This window comes from Lampetra fluviatilis, chromosome 5 (assembly GCF_964198595.1).
Source record: "Lampetra fluviatilis chromosome 5, kcLamFluv1.1, whole genome shotgun sequence".
Lineage (NCBI taxonomy): Eukaryota > Metazoa > Chordata > Hyperoartia > Petromyzontiformes > Petromyzontidae > Lampetra > Lampetra fluviatilis.
In genome coordinates, this window is record NC_136279.1 from 14120727 (window position 1) to 14137025 (window position 16299).

General features: G+C 46.6%; 1 protein-coding gene across 1 annotated transcript; it reads right to left on the minus strand.

Annotated features, from left to right (window-relative positions):
• Positions 1 to 3481: 3481 nt before the first annotated feature.
• On the minus strand, positions 3482 to 14127 carry CENATAC (centrosomal AT-AC splicing factor). The gene is made up of 12 exons (XM_078856854.1): positions 13970 to 14127; positions 12403 to 12581; positions 11759 to 11958; positions 10862 to 10960; positions 10198 to 10264; positions 9212 to 9274; positions 8561 to 8601; positions 7334 to 7394; positions 6715 to 6748; positions 5778 to 5918; positions 4761 to 4896; positions 3482 to 4179 (listed from the first exon to the last, which is right to left on the minus strand). The coding sequence occupies exons 2-12, from the start codon at positions 12538 to 12540 to the stop codon at positions 4113 to 4115; spliced, it is 1047 nt and encodes a 348-aa protein (XP_078712980.1). The 5' UTR covers positions 12541 to 12581; positions 13970 to 14127; the 3' UTR covers positions 3482 to 4112.
• Between the last annotated feature and the right edge of the window lie 2172 nt (positions 14128 to 16299).

Sequence of the window (16299 nt, forward strand, 5' to 3'; positions counted from 1 at the left end):
ACAAATCGTCGCGTTCCTGGATCGAGAAATGTTGTCCACGACCGCAAGTTGAATTTCGATTTAAAGCTTTCGTGACTGCAGGGATTCATCTTCTTGGTTCTTTCGGTAAAGTCACGTAGAAGGGAAGTAATACAAAATTAAACATAATAAAATAATTCTCACGACGTTTCGGCCACAACGCAAGCAGCCGTTCTCAGGTGAAGACCAGGTCTGTCGGGTAGACATTCAAACGCTGTCTCCCCGACAGACCTGGTCTTCACCTGAGGACGGCTGCTTGCGTTGTGGCAGAAACGTCGTGAGAATTATTTTATTGTTTTATTTTTATTATTTTATTACTTCCCTTCTACGTGACTTTACCGAAAGAACCAAGAAGATCGACCGCAAGTTGGTTCACCTGCGGCACTAAAGCTCTGCTGCTGGCCGCATTCATTAATTGGCCAATGACAGCTTAATATATAGAGGACTGCAGAGCTTGGGTGATTGTTGCTGCTGCTGCCGCCGCCGCCTTCCCCGCTTGCCTGGGGTTCCTCGGATTTCTCACCACATCTCGTGAGTCTTCCAGTCGTCTAACACATTCCTGCTGCGGAGGGAGCTGGTAGGAACGTTGGGTTGTTCGGTCAATGGCCAGGGTCAACGGCGGCGTGGTGTATTCCGCAAATATGCCCGACTGTGAGGGCGGGCACAAGCCGGCGTGAGTAGGTTGAACGTTGAGTTTTATAAGGGCACCACGGGGTGACCAGCCCCTCCCCACCCAGCCCCACCCCTCCCACCCATCCCCACCCTCCCCACCCAGCCCCTCCCCACCCTCCCCTCCCCACCCAGCCCCTCCCTGCACGACGGACGGACACAATACTCCCCTGTGGGTTGGTGTAACCAGGAGGTTCCTACCAGTATCAAGATTATGATAAAGATTCTGTGCCTGATGCTATAGGCTTCTCTCACATTAAATCAACATGGATGTGAAATCCTCTATAGGCCCCGCCTACTCTTCCTTTAGGCCCCGCCTACTCATCCTCTAGGCCCCGCCTACTGTTCATTTAGGCCCCGCCTACTCTCCCTCTAGGCCCCGCCTACTCTTCCTTTAGGTCCCACCTACTCTTCCTTTAGGCCCCGCCTACTCATCCTCTAGGCCCCGCCTACTCTTCATTTAGGCCCCGCCTACTATTCCTTTAGGCCCCGCCTACTCTCCCTTTAGGCCCCGCCTACTCTTCCTTTATGCCCCGCCCCCTTCCTCTTTAGGCCCCGCACCTTCCTGTTTCACAAAAACCCTCCACACATTCGTCAATGACATTGTGGGTCTTAAACTGGAAAAAAAAAATTCGACGCTTCCAGCAATGATCCTTCATATCGCACATCGACACGTGTGTGCTGGGCCATTGCTCGAAACGTCGCCTATTACAGGATATACTTTTCCTGTTAATGCCAGTGTTGACGAATGTGTTGAGCGTTTTGTATTGTACCGTATATGGATATTTTCTATTTCTTCTGTGAATGCGTTTTTTTCCTTCCACGAATTTCTATTTGCTAAACTGCTGTACAATAACACGGTATTGCCTTTGGCATTCTGCTGTACGATAACATGGTACATGATATTGCTTTTGGCATTTAAGAGACCCAGGTGTTCTCTTGCAAATTAGACTTCGTTGTGGCCTCTGCAAAACAAACCCAATTTTAAACTTCAACCCACAATCGATTTAATTCATTACTCGCTTCCCTGTCGGTGGAATATCTAGAAATCGAATGGTTCATCTAACCTATCGATTCGATTCCTTCCACCCCCCCTATAAAACAGAATCGATTCCTATCGTGGAGTGTCAGCTGATCGCGCGCACCCGGAAGCTCCGTCCAGCGTTGTCAGTGGATCTCTCCGCGGTAAAGAATCAACGTGCAGCGCATTTCAGTTCCTACAAAACCCCCACACAGCCTCTTGACGAGTGAAGGATTTCAGCAGCATTTATTCAACAAACTGGAACGGTTACTTCAACAACAAAGATCCCCCGTGTAGCCTTAACAGACTGTTGGGGCAAGTGCTGTTAGCGAGCACCTATGAAGGCCAGAACGGCACGCGAGGGGGTGGGGTGGCCAGCACCACGCCCGACCGCCTTTGTCTCCCCAGTGGCGATGTTTTTACACGCCGCACCAGATACTCATTTTAGGCTGAGTCGACCTCGGGGAAGCCCAGGATCGGTTCAGATAATCATCACTGGTGTTGGGTCGTGAGTGGGAATCGAACTCGGCTGGCCGGGTTCGTAGCGCAGCGTAGCACTAACCTGCACCACCGCTCCCTCCACACAGGATCCCATCAGCAGTAGTCGTTGCGTTAATGCTGCCGAATCACCAGACGTTATAGGCAAGGAATCTCATAGGATATGGGTCCTAAGTCGGCCCGAAATTAAATAGAACAGAGCACAACAAATTATTCCGGAATAGATCTACCAAACTTGTGATTATATTCTGGACTATAATGGAATTAAATATCGAGGCGTCTTCTTGATATTCGTATGGCGGAGAATGTGTTTATTTGTATTAGAGGTGTGAATGACACCCATTGTATGATCGGTATCACAGCATAATCACGAGCATCGTTGTTGAGAATATAAGTAACAAACTAAATAATCAGACAATAAGCCTCGTTCAATATCCCGCCACATTCAAAAGTAATTATTTGTGTTATGTATTCGTTTTCCATCTAACTAGGATCCTTCTGGATGTTGATGATTGGGCAAAGAAAGCCTGAATACACTGAATTTAAAAACCGGTCCACACATTGCTTGTTAAAATGCACTACCAGATTGTGTGCATGCTCAAAATATGTGCATATATTTAAGATGTTCTCTGTTAATATTTTGTTTGTTGCGGTTGCACCCGACTTAAGTACCGCATGGCTCACAGGGATATACCTAATAAATGAAACTAGATATGTGAAGGCGTCTGCATTTTTTTTATTGGAGGCGATGTCTCCAGATAACCCAGGCGCACAACAGACACATGCCCGACCCTGAACGTTTCTCATGTTTACATTTATAAACAGGAGGGGGAAGGGTGGGTCGTGGTGCCGCAGTGTTTAACGCACGATCAATCATAAAATAATAAAGTAATTCTGGTTCATCGGGCCCGCTCCATTTTCAATCGCCGTCAAGACTCAGTATTTATCGTCTGCCGTGCTACAGCCGTGTCATTCCCAACATCCCCCCCCCCCCCCAGTTTCTCAGGGAACGTGGACGTGACCTTTGTTGTGCACACGTCACTGGGCTTCAACGGTTTAAGTTCAATTATTTATCAACAAGGTTATGGCATCACATGTAACGCCTCATTACACATGGCATATAAAAAAAATCATTTTCTAAAGTTTAAGGTCGAGTGCCCCTGGGACCAGGTCTGCCTTGCCTGGTTCCCCTGCGTGCGTTTTTTCCAGAAACTCAAGCTCAAAAATAAATCATGAAAGCAGTGCGCCACACATTCAAAAAATCTTCAAAAATACTTCAAATTCAATAGGGTTTCTTAAATAAAATACATTATAAATAAGTACTACAAAGCTCGAACACATGTCTCATATTAACATTAACAAAATGTACAGAAAAGTTTCAATTAAAAAAAGCAAGTGAGAGTAGGATGACAGATCTGTAAATGTCAATTGTGCAGCAGAGGAATGAATGCAGCTCCAAGTCGACACAAAACGTGTAATTTAGTCACATAATGCACTTGATCTTGGTTTGAAGTTGATTGGATATAAGGAATACTCTAGTCATGGTGTGTGGATTATGAAAGTGTTTCAACAGAAAAGTGTGTTGCCTTAAGAGTTCCAAATGTTACAGCCATACATGTCACGTGAAACAAATCTAGCAACACGATTGTAAATCAGGTTCAACAGCCAGTCTTATCAGGGAGAATAAGAGTAATTTTTCAGGGGAAACAAAACATTTTTATTTTGTTTTGAGGATTCTATGAGATTGGTTGCTGTGGCTGGTAGTTTCTGATATTTTCACTTAAATATTAGTCTCTTTAAGTCAACTATTATTAATGACAAATCCAAACATAAATATAAGAGACCGAGATGGCAGAATTCATGCCCCAGATTCTCCAACAGACATGCCTGCCTAAGTTAAAGAGAATCATGAGCCATTGTGACCATTCTCCCACTCCTCACCACGCCAATCTCTCTTCTTCTGGTGCCTTAACCTGTGCAAGGGACGAGAGAGAGAAATACATCGCAGCCATGATATAATGGTGTGTACATTTTGATGTCAATGATATAGATGGTGTCAGTGATTATGTTGATGAAATATATGGTATTGATTGCATCAACGATATTGGTGGTATTAATGGCGGAGGCAATGTTTGTGATGGTGTTGATGCTTTTATCAGTGATGTTGTTACTGTTGTAATTGATGGTGTTGATATTGTTGGAGATGTTGTCAACAATGGTGATGACGTGGCTCATGATTGAATTGCTGTTTTTGTCAGTGATAGTGTTGATGTTGTTGATGTTTTTGATGATGGTGTTGGTGGTGTTGATGTGTGGGTGATGGTGTTGATTTTGCTTATTGTGTTGATGAAGCTGGCGATGGTGTTGATGGTGTAGATGTTGTTGGTGATGGTATTGATGTTGTTGGTGATGGTGTGGATGGTGTTGATGTTGGTATTGTGGGTGATGGTGTTGATGGTTTGGATATTGTTGGTGGTGTGGATGCCATTGTTGGCGATGGTGTTGATGTTGTGGGAGATGGTGTTATTGGTGTTGATGTTGTTGGTGATGTTACCGCTGGGGGCCACGCCTGCCCGTGTTCCAGGCATTGCTGAATTGCGGGAGCCACGCGGGATCACTGGCGGCGGCCAAGCGGTCAAACGTGGCCCCGACACGGCCGGGAGGGAGAGGCGTCTGGCGTGACTGAGCACCTGGGCAGACACACACACCAACATACGCTATCAGATATTCACACACACACATAACCACACATACCACAACCTATATGTACATACAATTTTATATATATACAGCCATATATCTTTGCACACAAACAAAGCTGGAAATATAGTTTCAAATACAATAGAGGTTTCTCTATTCAGCTATACAAATACAATGGGCAAGATCAAGTTTATTTTAGTTAACCAGGTGAGGACTCTAGAGACCAGGAAAGTCTCATTGGCAAAAGTGACTTGGGTTACCAAATAACAAAAGCAAAACAATTTAGAGTAAATAATGAAAATATAACGAGCAAGGTGGACATGATACAGACACATGAAAACAATGAAATGCAATAGGCGAGCAAAAGAGGGGTATAATATCTTGATTCAAAGCTTTCGTGACCGCAGGAATCCATACTCTTTGGTTCTTTCGGTAAAGTCACGTAGGTAGAAAAAATAATAGATCACGACGTTTTGATCGCCACACAAGCAATCGTCCTCTCTCTCTCCCACCTACCTACGTGACTTTACCGAAAGAACCAAGGAGTGTGGGTATAATCATTGACTTACATGGGAAAAACCGAGGGGCCCTCCTAGAAAAAGATGGAGTGCAATGTGCAGTAAGTGGAAGATCGTGGAGAGAACTCGAGAGTGGTAGGTCAATGTGGAAAAGCTATGCATACTGACCAATCCAGTGACATGCTCAAGCGGAGGAAGAAGATGACTTAAAGTTTGTTTTGAATTTAAAGCTTTTCCATTTGTTTCATTCGTCATACGAAATTTCTTAAGGTTTCATCCTCAGCTTTGGATTATATTGCACTAACTGGCACCCAATGTTGTTAATTGGTTAAGTCAGCTCAACTATCACTCACGGTGATGGAGGAAGGCCTCATATGAAGGCCCGATGACAGGTGCCTTCCCGTCCCTCTGTTCTTTGGTGTCACCATCACCGCCACCATCACCGCCATTTGTGCCACCACCATCGTCATTCATCAGCCAAGGAGGCGTTGCACCTATTGAGGAAAAAAAACAATGTTGTAATCAAAATATTATTTACTTACCTAAACAGCCTTAACCAATCACCAAGCCTCTTTAGCAGGACAGGCCTACTAGGTAAGTTTGCTCAAACATTTGTTGAATATGTTTTGCTTTACATTGGAGGATGGGACATATGCCCAGCAGATACTAACACACTTAGGAAGTGACACTCAAAAATCCACAAATATTGGTGAGAAATCTTCTTGGTCAACTACCAGCACCCTAGTTGCCTCAATGTGTTCTCTGGAAGCTTATAATGTGAAAAGGGGCAATGCACCAGCACAACTAAGTCTTGAGTTCAATTCCTGGAGCTGGGAGCCACTTGCTTAGACATGTAACAATGTGTGAATTCATCGAGTAATAATTATGCATATAGTCATGATTTATGCACTAATAAGAGTGTGACAACAAAATATATATTCATGTTAAACGCAACATTGCATTTAGGGCTAATCCAGTAACAAAATTATACAAATGAGACAAAGCGATTGGAAACAATACAAACATGATAAAAACAAGAGAAAAAACAATCATTGAACCAAATCAAGACAACGAATTGTGATACTTTATCCAAGTACTAATGGCAGAGAGTGAATACATGTGTATTTGTATAGTGGAATCGCAAAATGGCCGCATTATGATCCTGGTTTCAAACCCTGGAACTGAATATAGCTGTCCAGACGCTAACAGTAACAGTGGGACATGCTAGCGTAAACATTGTAAACAAAACTAGGATATAACAATACAATCACCAAGCAAGAGATATGTCACCTGTATGGATGTTTCCCCTGGGCTTCTCAACCACCTGCCAATAGCAGCAGCAACAACAACAACACATGTAAATCTTCCATCTGGTGTGCTGTGCATACATCCTGGAGCCTAGTTTACTGTTAATGTAGACTTTAGTACAGAGGTAAATATGGATATTGTTGAAAGCCATGGAAGCACCCAGTCATTACTTACAGATACAACTAACACGCAGGGCAGGAAAACATACAGTGGTCCGTACCCAGACAATTGGGGAAGATAATGTCTAACCGCCAAGGATAAGACACTGCTGCATAGGCAAGATCTCTTCACCTCAAAAAAAAACCAGAGATAAAGAAAACAAAAATAAAAACATACAACGGCAGGAGAGAAAAAAAAGCCAGCGCAGAGAAAATAGGGAGGCAGAGCCCCGCCCTCTCTTATAGGTGCGAGTTGAGGTGGGGCGGCCCATAAGATTCTCTCAAGACAGCCCCCGATTGATACCCAGAGCCAGGCCATACAAAAAAACAGACTCTAGTCGGGTCTGCTGTGTGTACAGCCTGTAATCAGGTCTGCTCTGTAGAGCCCGCTGTTTGGTTGGTTGAGGTGCCAGAAAGTCTGTGTCGAACACAATTCCCCATACCTTGTGGACATGAGTGGACATGGGTCCTGAAGAATCTGATGCGTGCAATTCAGACTGTGACCTGCACAGATATCCAGGCCATGGGGAAGACAAAAGACACATACAGATATGGCTCATAGCGATACACAAAGGCAAGGGCCATATCAGTAACAATTATTGCAAGCAGAGGCGAAGAAGTCACTTATCAAGGCTGGTCAGTGGGTTAACCAGATGATCAGCCAGCAGGCAGGCAATCAAGCAGACAGCCAACATTTATTAACACAAATTACTAAGGTAAGTGCTTTTCATCCATATCTCATACTGCATTTCAAAGTCCTAGGCCAACATACATAAGCATACAATTTCAAGCTCATTTGAGACAGTCCAGAAAACATAACCATGGTAGCTTTTTTACGAGAGCTGTTTGCGATTTGTGTTCCATCATATTTTCAAAGGCATACTGACAACGTTCAGAACCAACCCATGGCTGCAGCCAGAGTAATGAGCCTTTTGCCTAATTTCTAAGCCAGACGGGAACCATACTGGCCAGGTGCCAGCTCCGAGCTGGACCAGGAAGCCAGCCTGCACACAGCAGCTGAAACTGGAGTTCTAAAGCTGGCTGGTGAGATCCCTTATTTTGACAAATTACACATTTTTACTCAGGCAGACCCAGGAACCGGTCGTGACATCACGTGTATGGAAGATTTCCTTTGCCATGACGTTATGATGTTCCTTGCTTAGTTAAACTTCCTGGTTGTGTTTTGTTAAAAACATATGGCTGAATATTACAAATCATAATAGATTTTAAATTAAACTAGTTTAATGTGACCCATGTTGTAGCGTGGTTGTGTAAATGGTTATCACACTTCTCAACAAACCCAACAACCTGAGTTCAACTTCCGGCTACCATTTACTATCACTGGTTAATGAACTCATCCTGGGAACCCTTTAACTAACCAAACAATCAACCCCTATGACAGATGGCAAGGGGGGGACTTCATACATGAGTGAACTAACATGGCTGTAAAAAAAAATGCGTTTCTTATTGGCTTAATGTTTAGTATAAAGATTTATTTTATTGCTAAATGTCAATCATGAAAATGTAGCTTCATTATGCTCTCATTTGGCTTTAAAAAGTCTGCTTTGACGAAACATACCAATGTTGGACCCTCCTGAAAATAAATCTTTAGACTCAGTGAGACTTTCCTGGGTAAATAAACTATATATCAAGAGGGAGACTGAGGATACCTGGGATCCATTGAACTCAGTGGAGTCACTCCTGGCCAGTCCTGTAACAAACACAAATACATTTACAAACAGAAGTGTATCCACGCCACTAACACATATGTATAATACATGCAGTCAATACACAAGCAAACTCTTAAACCACCACATCGTCAGAAACCTCGTTGCTGTTCTGCCTCCTAAACACTTCCCTAATAGCCCAGCAGGTGGACATCTCATACACATTACCAGTATCATGGTCAGAGCCGATTCAACAAATTTCAGCCACCACCAACAGCCCTTGCTCAAGAGTGGTTCAGCTAAAGGTGTGAAGTACCACCACCAGAAAGGAGACTTGGTAAATGAGCTTGCATCCAGCTCAGTGAAGTCAATTTTGTTAAGGTAGGCACTGGCGTTGCTTACAGGGCGTTTGGTGAAAGTTTACATGTGTAAAGGAGCTCCGTTGAGACGTTCATAAACATTCGATCTTTCTTCTCGTACGAGAACGAGAAGAAAGCCACCAACTCGTCTTCGGCCCATCTAGCGCCCCGACCTCGGCGACGCTCCATTTATATATCTCTCTCCCGACCCCTAATTAGCTACCACCGGTCTCTCCCTTACAGTATTTCATCAATTCCCTGTGTAGTCCCCTATACATGTGAACCCAACAGTTACCTCGCTCAGCGATGACATTAGCTCCTGTCTCTTCTTTTCTTGCTGCCTGATTAATTCCGCCTCCTGAAAAATAAAATATACATCCTCTTCAGCCCTATACAGTTTGTCGGATAAGGGCTGTTAAGAGAGTCCCTATTACGGCCACAAGGGGGTGGTAAGAGGCAGGACCATGTACACTCAGTGCTGACGTTTATGACCCGACTATTGCACCAGGTATTTATTTCAGAATGAGTTTACCTCGGGCAGGTACTGATCAGCTTCAGATATAACACACACAGTTTTGGAACAACCTTGTTTCTGACATTAACATCATACATCTTCCTTCAAAAATATTTTGAAGCAGAAGATTAGTGCCAGATACAGCCACATTTGCCAAACTGATTTGTAAGTTTGAACCTTAACCCATGGATTGATAGTTAAATTTTAACGTGCAATTTAATTAAAGGATTGCGTGTTGTCTTGGTGTGGTCTCGGATTATTTTTGTTGTTTTGCTGCCATGCCCAAGCTTGCATATGGTGTTGACAAATCGGGAGGAATTTATATTCTTGTGGAATTTTTACTTTTAATAATGCATATCTATTTTACACTCATTCGCCTTTGTATTTTTTGTTGATGCAACTCGCTGACTCGCCCCGACTGGGCGTCTTTGAAAAAAGAGCTGCATAGCTCATCAGATTCTTCCAGGATAAATAAAGTTTCTGATTCTGATCAACAGATAAAATCAAATATATATACCATTCATACAGCGACAAACACAACAAGTACATTTCCACAAACTTTATTTAACTAATGAAGTTAATTATAGAATTAATGTTTGGCCCGATTCTACAACACCTGGTATTCCCAGGCAGTTTGCCACCCAAGTACTAAACACTCGATTCTGCTTAGCTTACAAGTTCTGGCAATATTGGGCACATTTAGGGTGATTTGGTCATGGGACAAATCATCCTGTTTGTGTTGATTTTATGTATTTATATTACTGTACCTCTTTGAGAAGTCTCTCCTCTTCCTCTTCGAAGGCAGACAGAGCTAAACCCGCAGCTGTTAGGAACCTGAATTCAGACATCCAGCTTAACATCCCTCCCCACAGACGACACGCTCAGAAATGTTTACCACGACGCTTAGCAACGCAAAAACTAGCACCACTTATAGGCCACTTGCACTACCGCTAGACCACCAGCACGACCTCTAGAACCACCCAGCACTACTGCTGGATCACCAGCACTACCGCTAGACTACCCAGCACTACCACAGGACCACCAGCACTACCTCTAGAACCACCCAGCACTACTGCTGGATTACAAGTACTACCGCTAGACTACCCAGCACTACCACAGGACCACCAGCACTACCTCTAGAACTTCCCAGCACTACTGCTGAATCACCAGCACTACCGCTAGACCACCAGCACTACCACTGGACTACCCAGCACTACCACTGGACCACCAGCACTACCACTAAACCACCCAGCACTACCGCTAGACCACCAGGACTACTGGTAGACCACCCAGCACTACCTTTTGACCACCCTGTGTTAGATCTAGACCACCAAGCACACTTTTTATATCACTTAATGCTACCTCTAGACTACCCAATATCACTACATCATCCAGTGATTCGTCCTAACCAGTCAGGTGAAGGAATCGTACTTATTACACTGCATGGGGGTGATGAGGTAGTTTTTCTTTAGTCCTTGATCCAGGTGATTTTCCTTCCAGTAACGGTGGATGCTCCGCTCATGATCTGGGCTGTGACAGGAAAGGCGTGACCAAAGCTCAAACATTCACCTATTAATAAGCAGCGTCTCTTCCAGAATAGCAACAGCAAGCCAGACATAGTGACATTATAGCTTGCGTAATGTCACTACATCTGGCAAAAATCATTACACGCTTCCATTTGCATTATTGTAGTTTCATATTTAGAGCCTGTAATATACAAAGGGTCACACTGATATGTTTATGATTCTTAAGGTTACATGTTTAAGCCAGAAACTCATACACCAGTATGAACAGCATCAAAACTGTGGGAAACAACTTTACATTAGAACATACACACACCTAAAAATATTCATTCATCAAAAGCTATTTACCACAAAATGGGAGTGACAACACCAATGTGCCAAATCCCACGTGACAGGTGCCAGTTTGCCATGCCACCCCCCTCCCAGTTTTCCTTGCCTCTTGTGCCTTAGTGTGCCTTGTCAAACTCGATCAGGTGTTGCAGGGTGTTATGTTCTATTGTGTCTCCGTGTCCCCTGTGTTCCTACAGTACGCTCCCAATTTTGTCTGTGTGTTTCCCCATGCATGTAATTATTGTCTCCCTGTGTCTTCATGTCCCACCTGTTCAAGTGATAAACAGTATGCACGTGTCCCTTTGTCCTTGTCCCCCCTGTGTATTCACACACGTCTGTGTACTCGTGTATTTTTGACTTGTCTTATGTCCACTTGACCAGGTGCTGCACAGTGTGCTTCAGTGTGCCCCATATGCCCCTGTGTGTTCCTGTATCTTCATGTCCCCCCCTTTGTCTCCAAGTCCCCATGTCCCACCTGGCAAGGTGCTGCACGGTGCCCGCCAGTGCCACCACGAGTCTCCCGTCCCGTGCGTGCATGCGGGCGCTGGTACGGCACATGGGGCACCAGAACGCACGATCGCCCTCGTCTCCCTGACCCTTATCTCCCGCAGCCGCCCCTCCCGGCTGCACAGTAAACACGCGAGGGGTTGGCAGCTCACGGACAGCAAGTTCCACCTGTACACGAGCAGCACCAAGGGAGGGTATGGGCATGAGTATTTAAACGTGCATTCGTTTGGTAATGGATTATAAAGAGCAGAGCGAGTCAGTGTGATCTTCTTGGTTCTTTCGGTAAAGTCACGTAGAAGGGAAGTAATAAAATAATAAAAATAAAACATAATAAAATAATTCTCACGACGTTTCGGCTACACCTGAAGACGGCTGCTTGCGTTGTAGCCGAAACGTCGTGAGAATTATTTTATTATGTTTTATTTTTATTATTTTATTACTTCCCTTCTACGTGACTTTACCGAAAGAACCAAGGAGATGAATCCCTGCAGTCACGAAAGCTTTAAATAGAGTCAGTGTGAGTCAATGTGAATCGGTCACTCAGTTCAAGTCACTCGACGTGTTAGCAATCGTGAGTGTAATTCTGAGACTGTCTGACGGAGTTCCTCCTGCCTTTGCAAGCAGACGGCTCATCTCTGCGTGCACGTGGCGCGCGTGTGCGCGTGTGAAGGAGTGCGCGCGGCCCTCCAGGGCGCTCCGCCGGCACGTGGCGCAGTGCGGGGTCTCCCGCGCCTCCTCCTCTTGGCTCATGATCACAGTCGTGCGGGGTTCAGACCCCGCTGATGGAGACTCTAACACGGCGACAATGAACGAACACACCATGAGCAGTTAACACAAGACACATACACGGAGTATGATAATTGGTTTTTTACCCTTCTATCTGGCAACAAAACTGACACCTTTTTTACAAGGAGTCATGTTTGCATAGACCACAATACCTGCAGCCATAATGCAAACAAAAAACACAACTCTGATAATATATGCACTGTCCTTGAAGTTGATTGGTCCACACCCGAGACAGCTTTCCTTAGAGCCTAGTCTCACATGGGTTGAACCAGATGACGCCAAAAGGCGCACAACTCAAAGACAATGCACCATCAGAGTATGAGAGCTAGGGTAAAGCATTTATGAGGTTCCAATGGTATACACGGAGTAGTTAACAAACACATGATACGCACACACTGAGAAGTAAACAAAGACACAAGACACCCCCCCCCCCCCTCGAGACGTTAACATACACAAACAGGTCACACACACCGATTATAATCTAACACAGCAGTCTTTAAACTTTAACGCACACTGTGCTAAATCCTCGCAAAGGTTTATTTCCAGCGGTTTAAACAAATACTTTAACATGCGTTTAATCATACCGTTCTGCAATACTAATTATACATTACCACAGTTAATTAAACCGACTCATTTCAAATAGAACATTACCACAGACACTGTAATCATTAATAGGAGTACTTTCACACAAACGCGTTCACACAAAATTGTACCTGACCACACGTTAGCACAATTGCATTCTTAGTGTTAGGTTCGCATACTTGTCAACCCCTTGTCAGTACCTATCTTATTACAGGCCAATTCAGACCGTATTGGTCACCCCGTGCCCTTATAAATCTCGACGTTCATCCTACAAAGTCCCATCACAAGGGAGAAACACAAAGACATTTGAATAGTTTTTGCCCGTATTGGACCTGAAAACTGAAATTTCCCTGTACAATAATACGGGTTTACAGGTATGGGTTCGGCGCGAGGCACAGACACTTAAAAGCAGACTAATATTAACAGTTGCAGACATCAGCAAATACATTTAAACACAAGGACATGTTAAAACGTCTCAATGTTAGTACACAGTCTAGAACAACAATCTCCAATTAACGCGAAGGCTTTCGCGACCAAAATAATCCACAACAGGTGTTTTTGGGTCAGATCGCGTACATTTGCGTCGTTAAACCCACATTTATATTTACGCGATGTAAACCAAAACAACTATATTATGAACAAACTGAGATGTTTATCACACAAATTCAAATGTTTAACTTTAACGTTGTAGCTCAGGCGCGGCCTAACTAGTCCACTAGGCCCGAGGCGCTAGTCGAGCGAAGCTAGGTCACCCTAAATTCACTTTTACGCGATCATTTAAGGAATAATTATTTACACTTCAGTACATTACCACTTGGCGTTGAACCTCTGCTTCTCGTTCAATCCCCTTTTTTAAATGAGCGATGTTCGTATGTGTAGTGTGGTAAGTTGTATTGTAAACACGCTCGGCTCACGGAAGCAAGCCGCGATCCCACCGCGCGCAGATTCGCGTCTCTGACTCCCCACTTCCCCCCCCCAACCTACCCCCTCCCCAACCTCCCACTCCCCAACCCCCCCCCCCAACACCCCCCCCCAACCTTCCCACTCCCCCCCCCCAACACCCCCACTCCCCCCCAAACCCCGCCCCACTCCCCCCCAACCCCTCCACTCCCCCCAACCCCCCCCACTCCCCCCCCCCAACACCCCCACTCCCCCCCAAACCCCGCCCCACTCCCCCCCAACCCCTCCACTCCCCCCAACCCCCCCCACTCCCCCCCCAACCCTCCCCCACTCCACCCCAACCCCCCCCAACACCCCCACTCCCTCCCAACCCCCCCAAAACCCCGTCCCACTCCCCCCCAACCCCCCCCCACTCCCCCAACCTCCCACTCCCCCAACCCCCAACCTCCCACTCCCCCCCCAACCCCCCCCCCAACCCCCCCCAACACCCCCACTCCCCCCCAAACCCCGCCCCACCCCCCCCAACCTTCCCACTCCCCCCAACCCCCCCCCCCCAACACCCCCACTCCCCCCAAACCCCGCCCCACTCCCCCCCAACCCCTCCACTCCCCCCAACCCCCCCACTCCCCCCCAACCCTCCCCCACTCCACCCCAACCCCCCCCCCAACACCCCAACTCCCTCCCAACCCCCCCCAAACCCCGTCCCACTCCCCCCCAACCCCCCACTCCCCCCCCAACCCCCCACTCCCCCAACCTCCCACTCCCCCAACCTCCCACTCCCCCAACCCCCAACCTCCCACTCCCCCGCCAACCCCCCCCAACCCCCCCCAACACCCCCACTCCCCCCCAAACCCCGCCCCCCCCCCCCAACCTTCCCACTCCCCCCAACCCCCCCCCCCAACACCCCCACTCCCCCCCAAACCCCGCCCCACTCCCCCCCAACCCCTCCACTCCCCCCACTCCCCCCCAACCCTCCCCCACTCCACCCCAACCCCCCCCCAACACCCCCACTCCCTCCCAACCCCCCCCAAACCCCGTCCCACTCCCCCCCCAACACCCCCACTCCCTCCCACTCCCCCCCAAACCCCGCGCCACCCCCCCCCCGCTCCCCCCCAATATTTAAAGAGCCGCAATGCTCGTGAACAGCGTCACGAAGCAGTCCTTGCAGAGCCCGCAGGTTGTCGAGCCCTGCTGGTCTTGACTGACCATCAACAACCACCGTGTGACATCACTCTCACTGCACAGCTGTGCCTCGGACGAGAGTTGCCAACTCTTCCCTGATTGTAAGAAATTTTATACATTAAAAATAAACATCTCCCAGGAATAGTTTCAGCTAAAATTGGCAACCATAGTCTCGATATAAAGCACACGAGGAACGCTGCGGCTATCATTGCAGTCTGCCTCTTCGTTGCTGCCAGGTCGTGAATATCACCCTCGCTGGCCCTAGCCAAGGGTGGCACAGTCGGGTTTTTTAACAATCGGGTTTAATTGTCTTTTTATATTAAACCCGATCATCTGAGATTGGGAGAAATCCGGTTTAATTGGTTCTAATTGCAGAACCGCACTTCTCAACGATGGGCTTCATCCATTCCAAGCGAAGGAACTCACTGGCGCCCACGATTGTGGAGAAGAAGCTCGTGTTCATCAAGACCAACCTGCCCGCCGCATTCTACGACTACCCCGTGCCCGATGCCCCCCCCGAGTACGATAGCAGCACCGACAAGGAAGCAGCCTTGGATCAGAGTTTCGTATTCATTAAACCAGGTTTTAATTCCCCGAAATCGGGTTTAATTGTATTAAAGAAAAAACCCGATGCCTGCCGCTGGAAAAATCGGGTTTTTTCCACCCATGGCCCTGGCTGAGTGACCATTATTTCCGCACATTTTCCCCGTGCATTGACTCCGTTAACCAGAGCGCTGTCTAGGCCCGTTTCTTTTCTTGCTCTTGGTCACTCCCCAGAGATGCTGCAGTCTTCTGTCCACCTTACATGGAGTGGCGAGTGGCCAAAAATCTCGTCATCATCACGATCATCGGTGTCCACTGCACATTTATAAATGATGTTGTGTAAGTTTGTTGTCCTTCACTGCACCGCCGATCAGCACAGTTGGCTACGTACGATGCAAATTTCAACAGACATTTTGTGATTTGTTCCCACTTACCTGTCTTGTGCCAAATGCTCAAGGGGCCGTCCATAAATGACGTCACGCGATTTTGGCCGATTTTTGACCCCCCCCCCTCCTC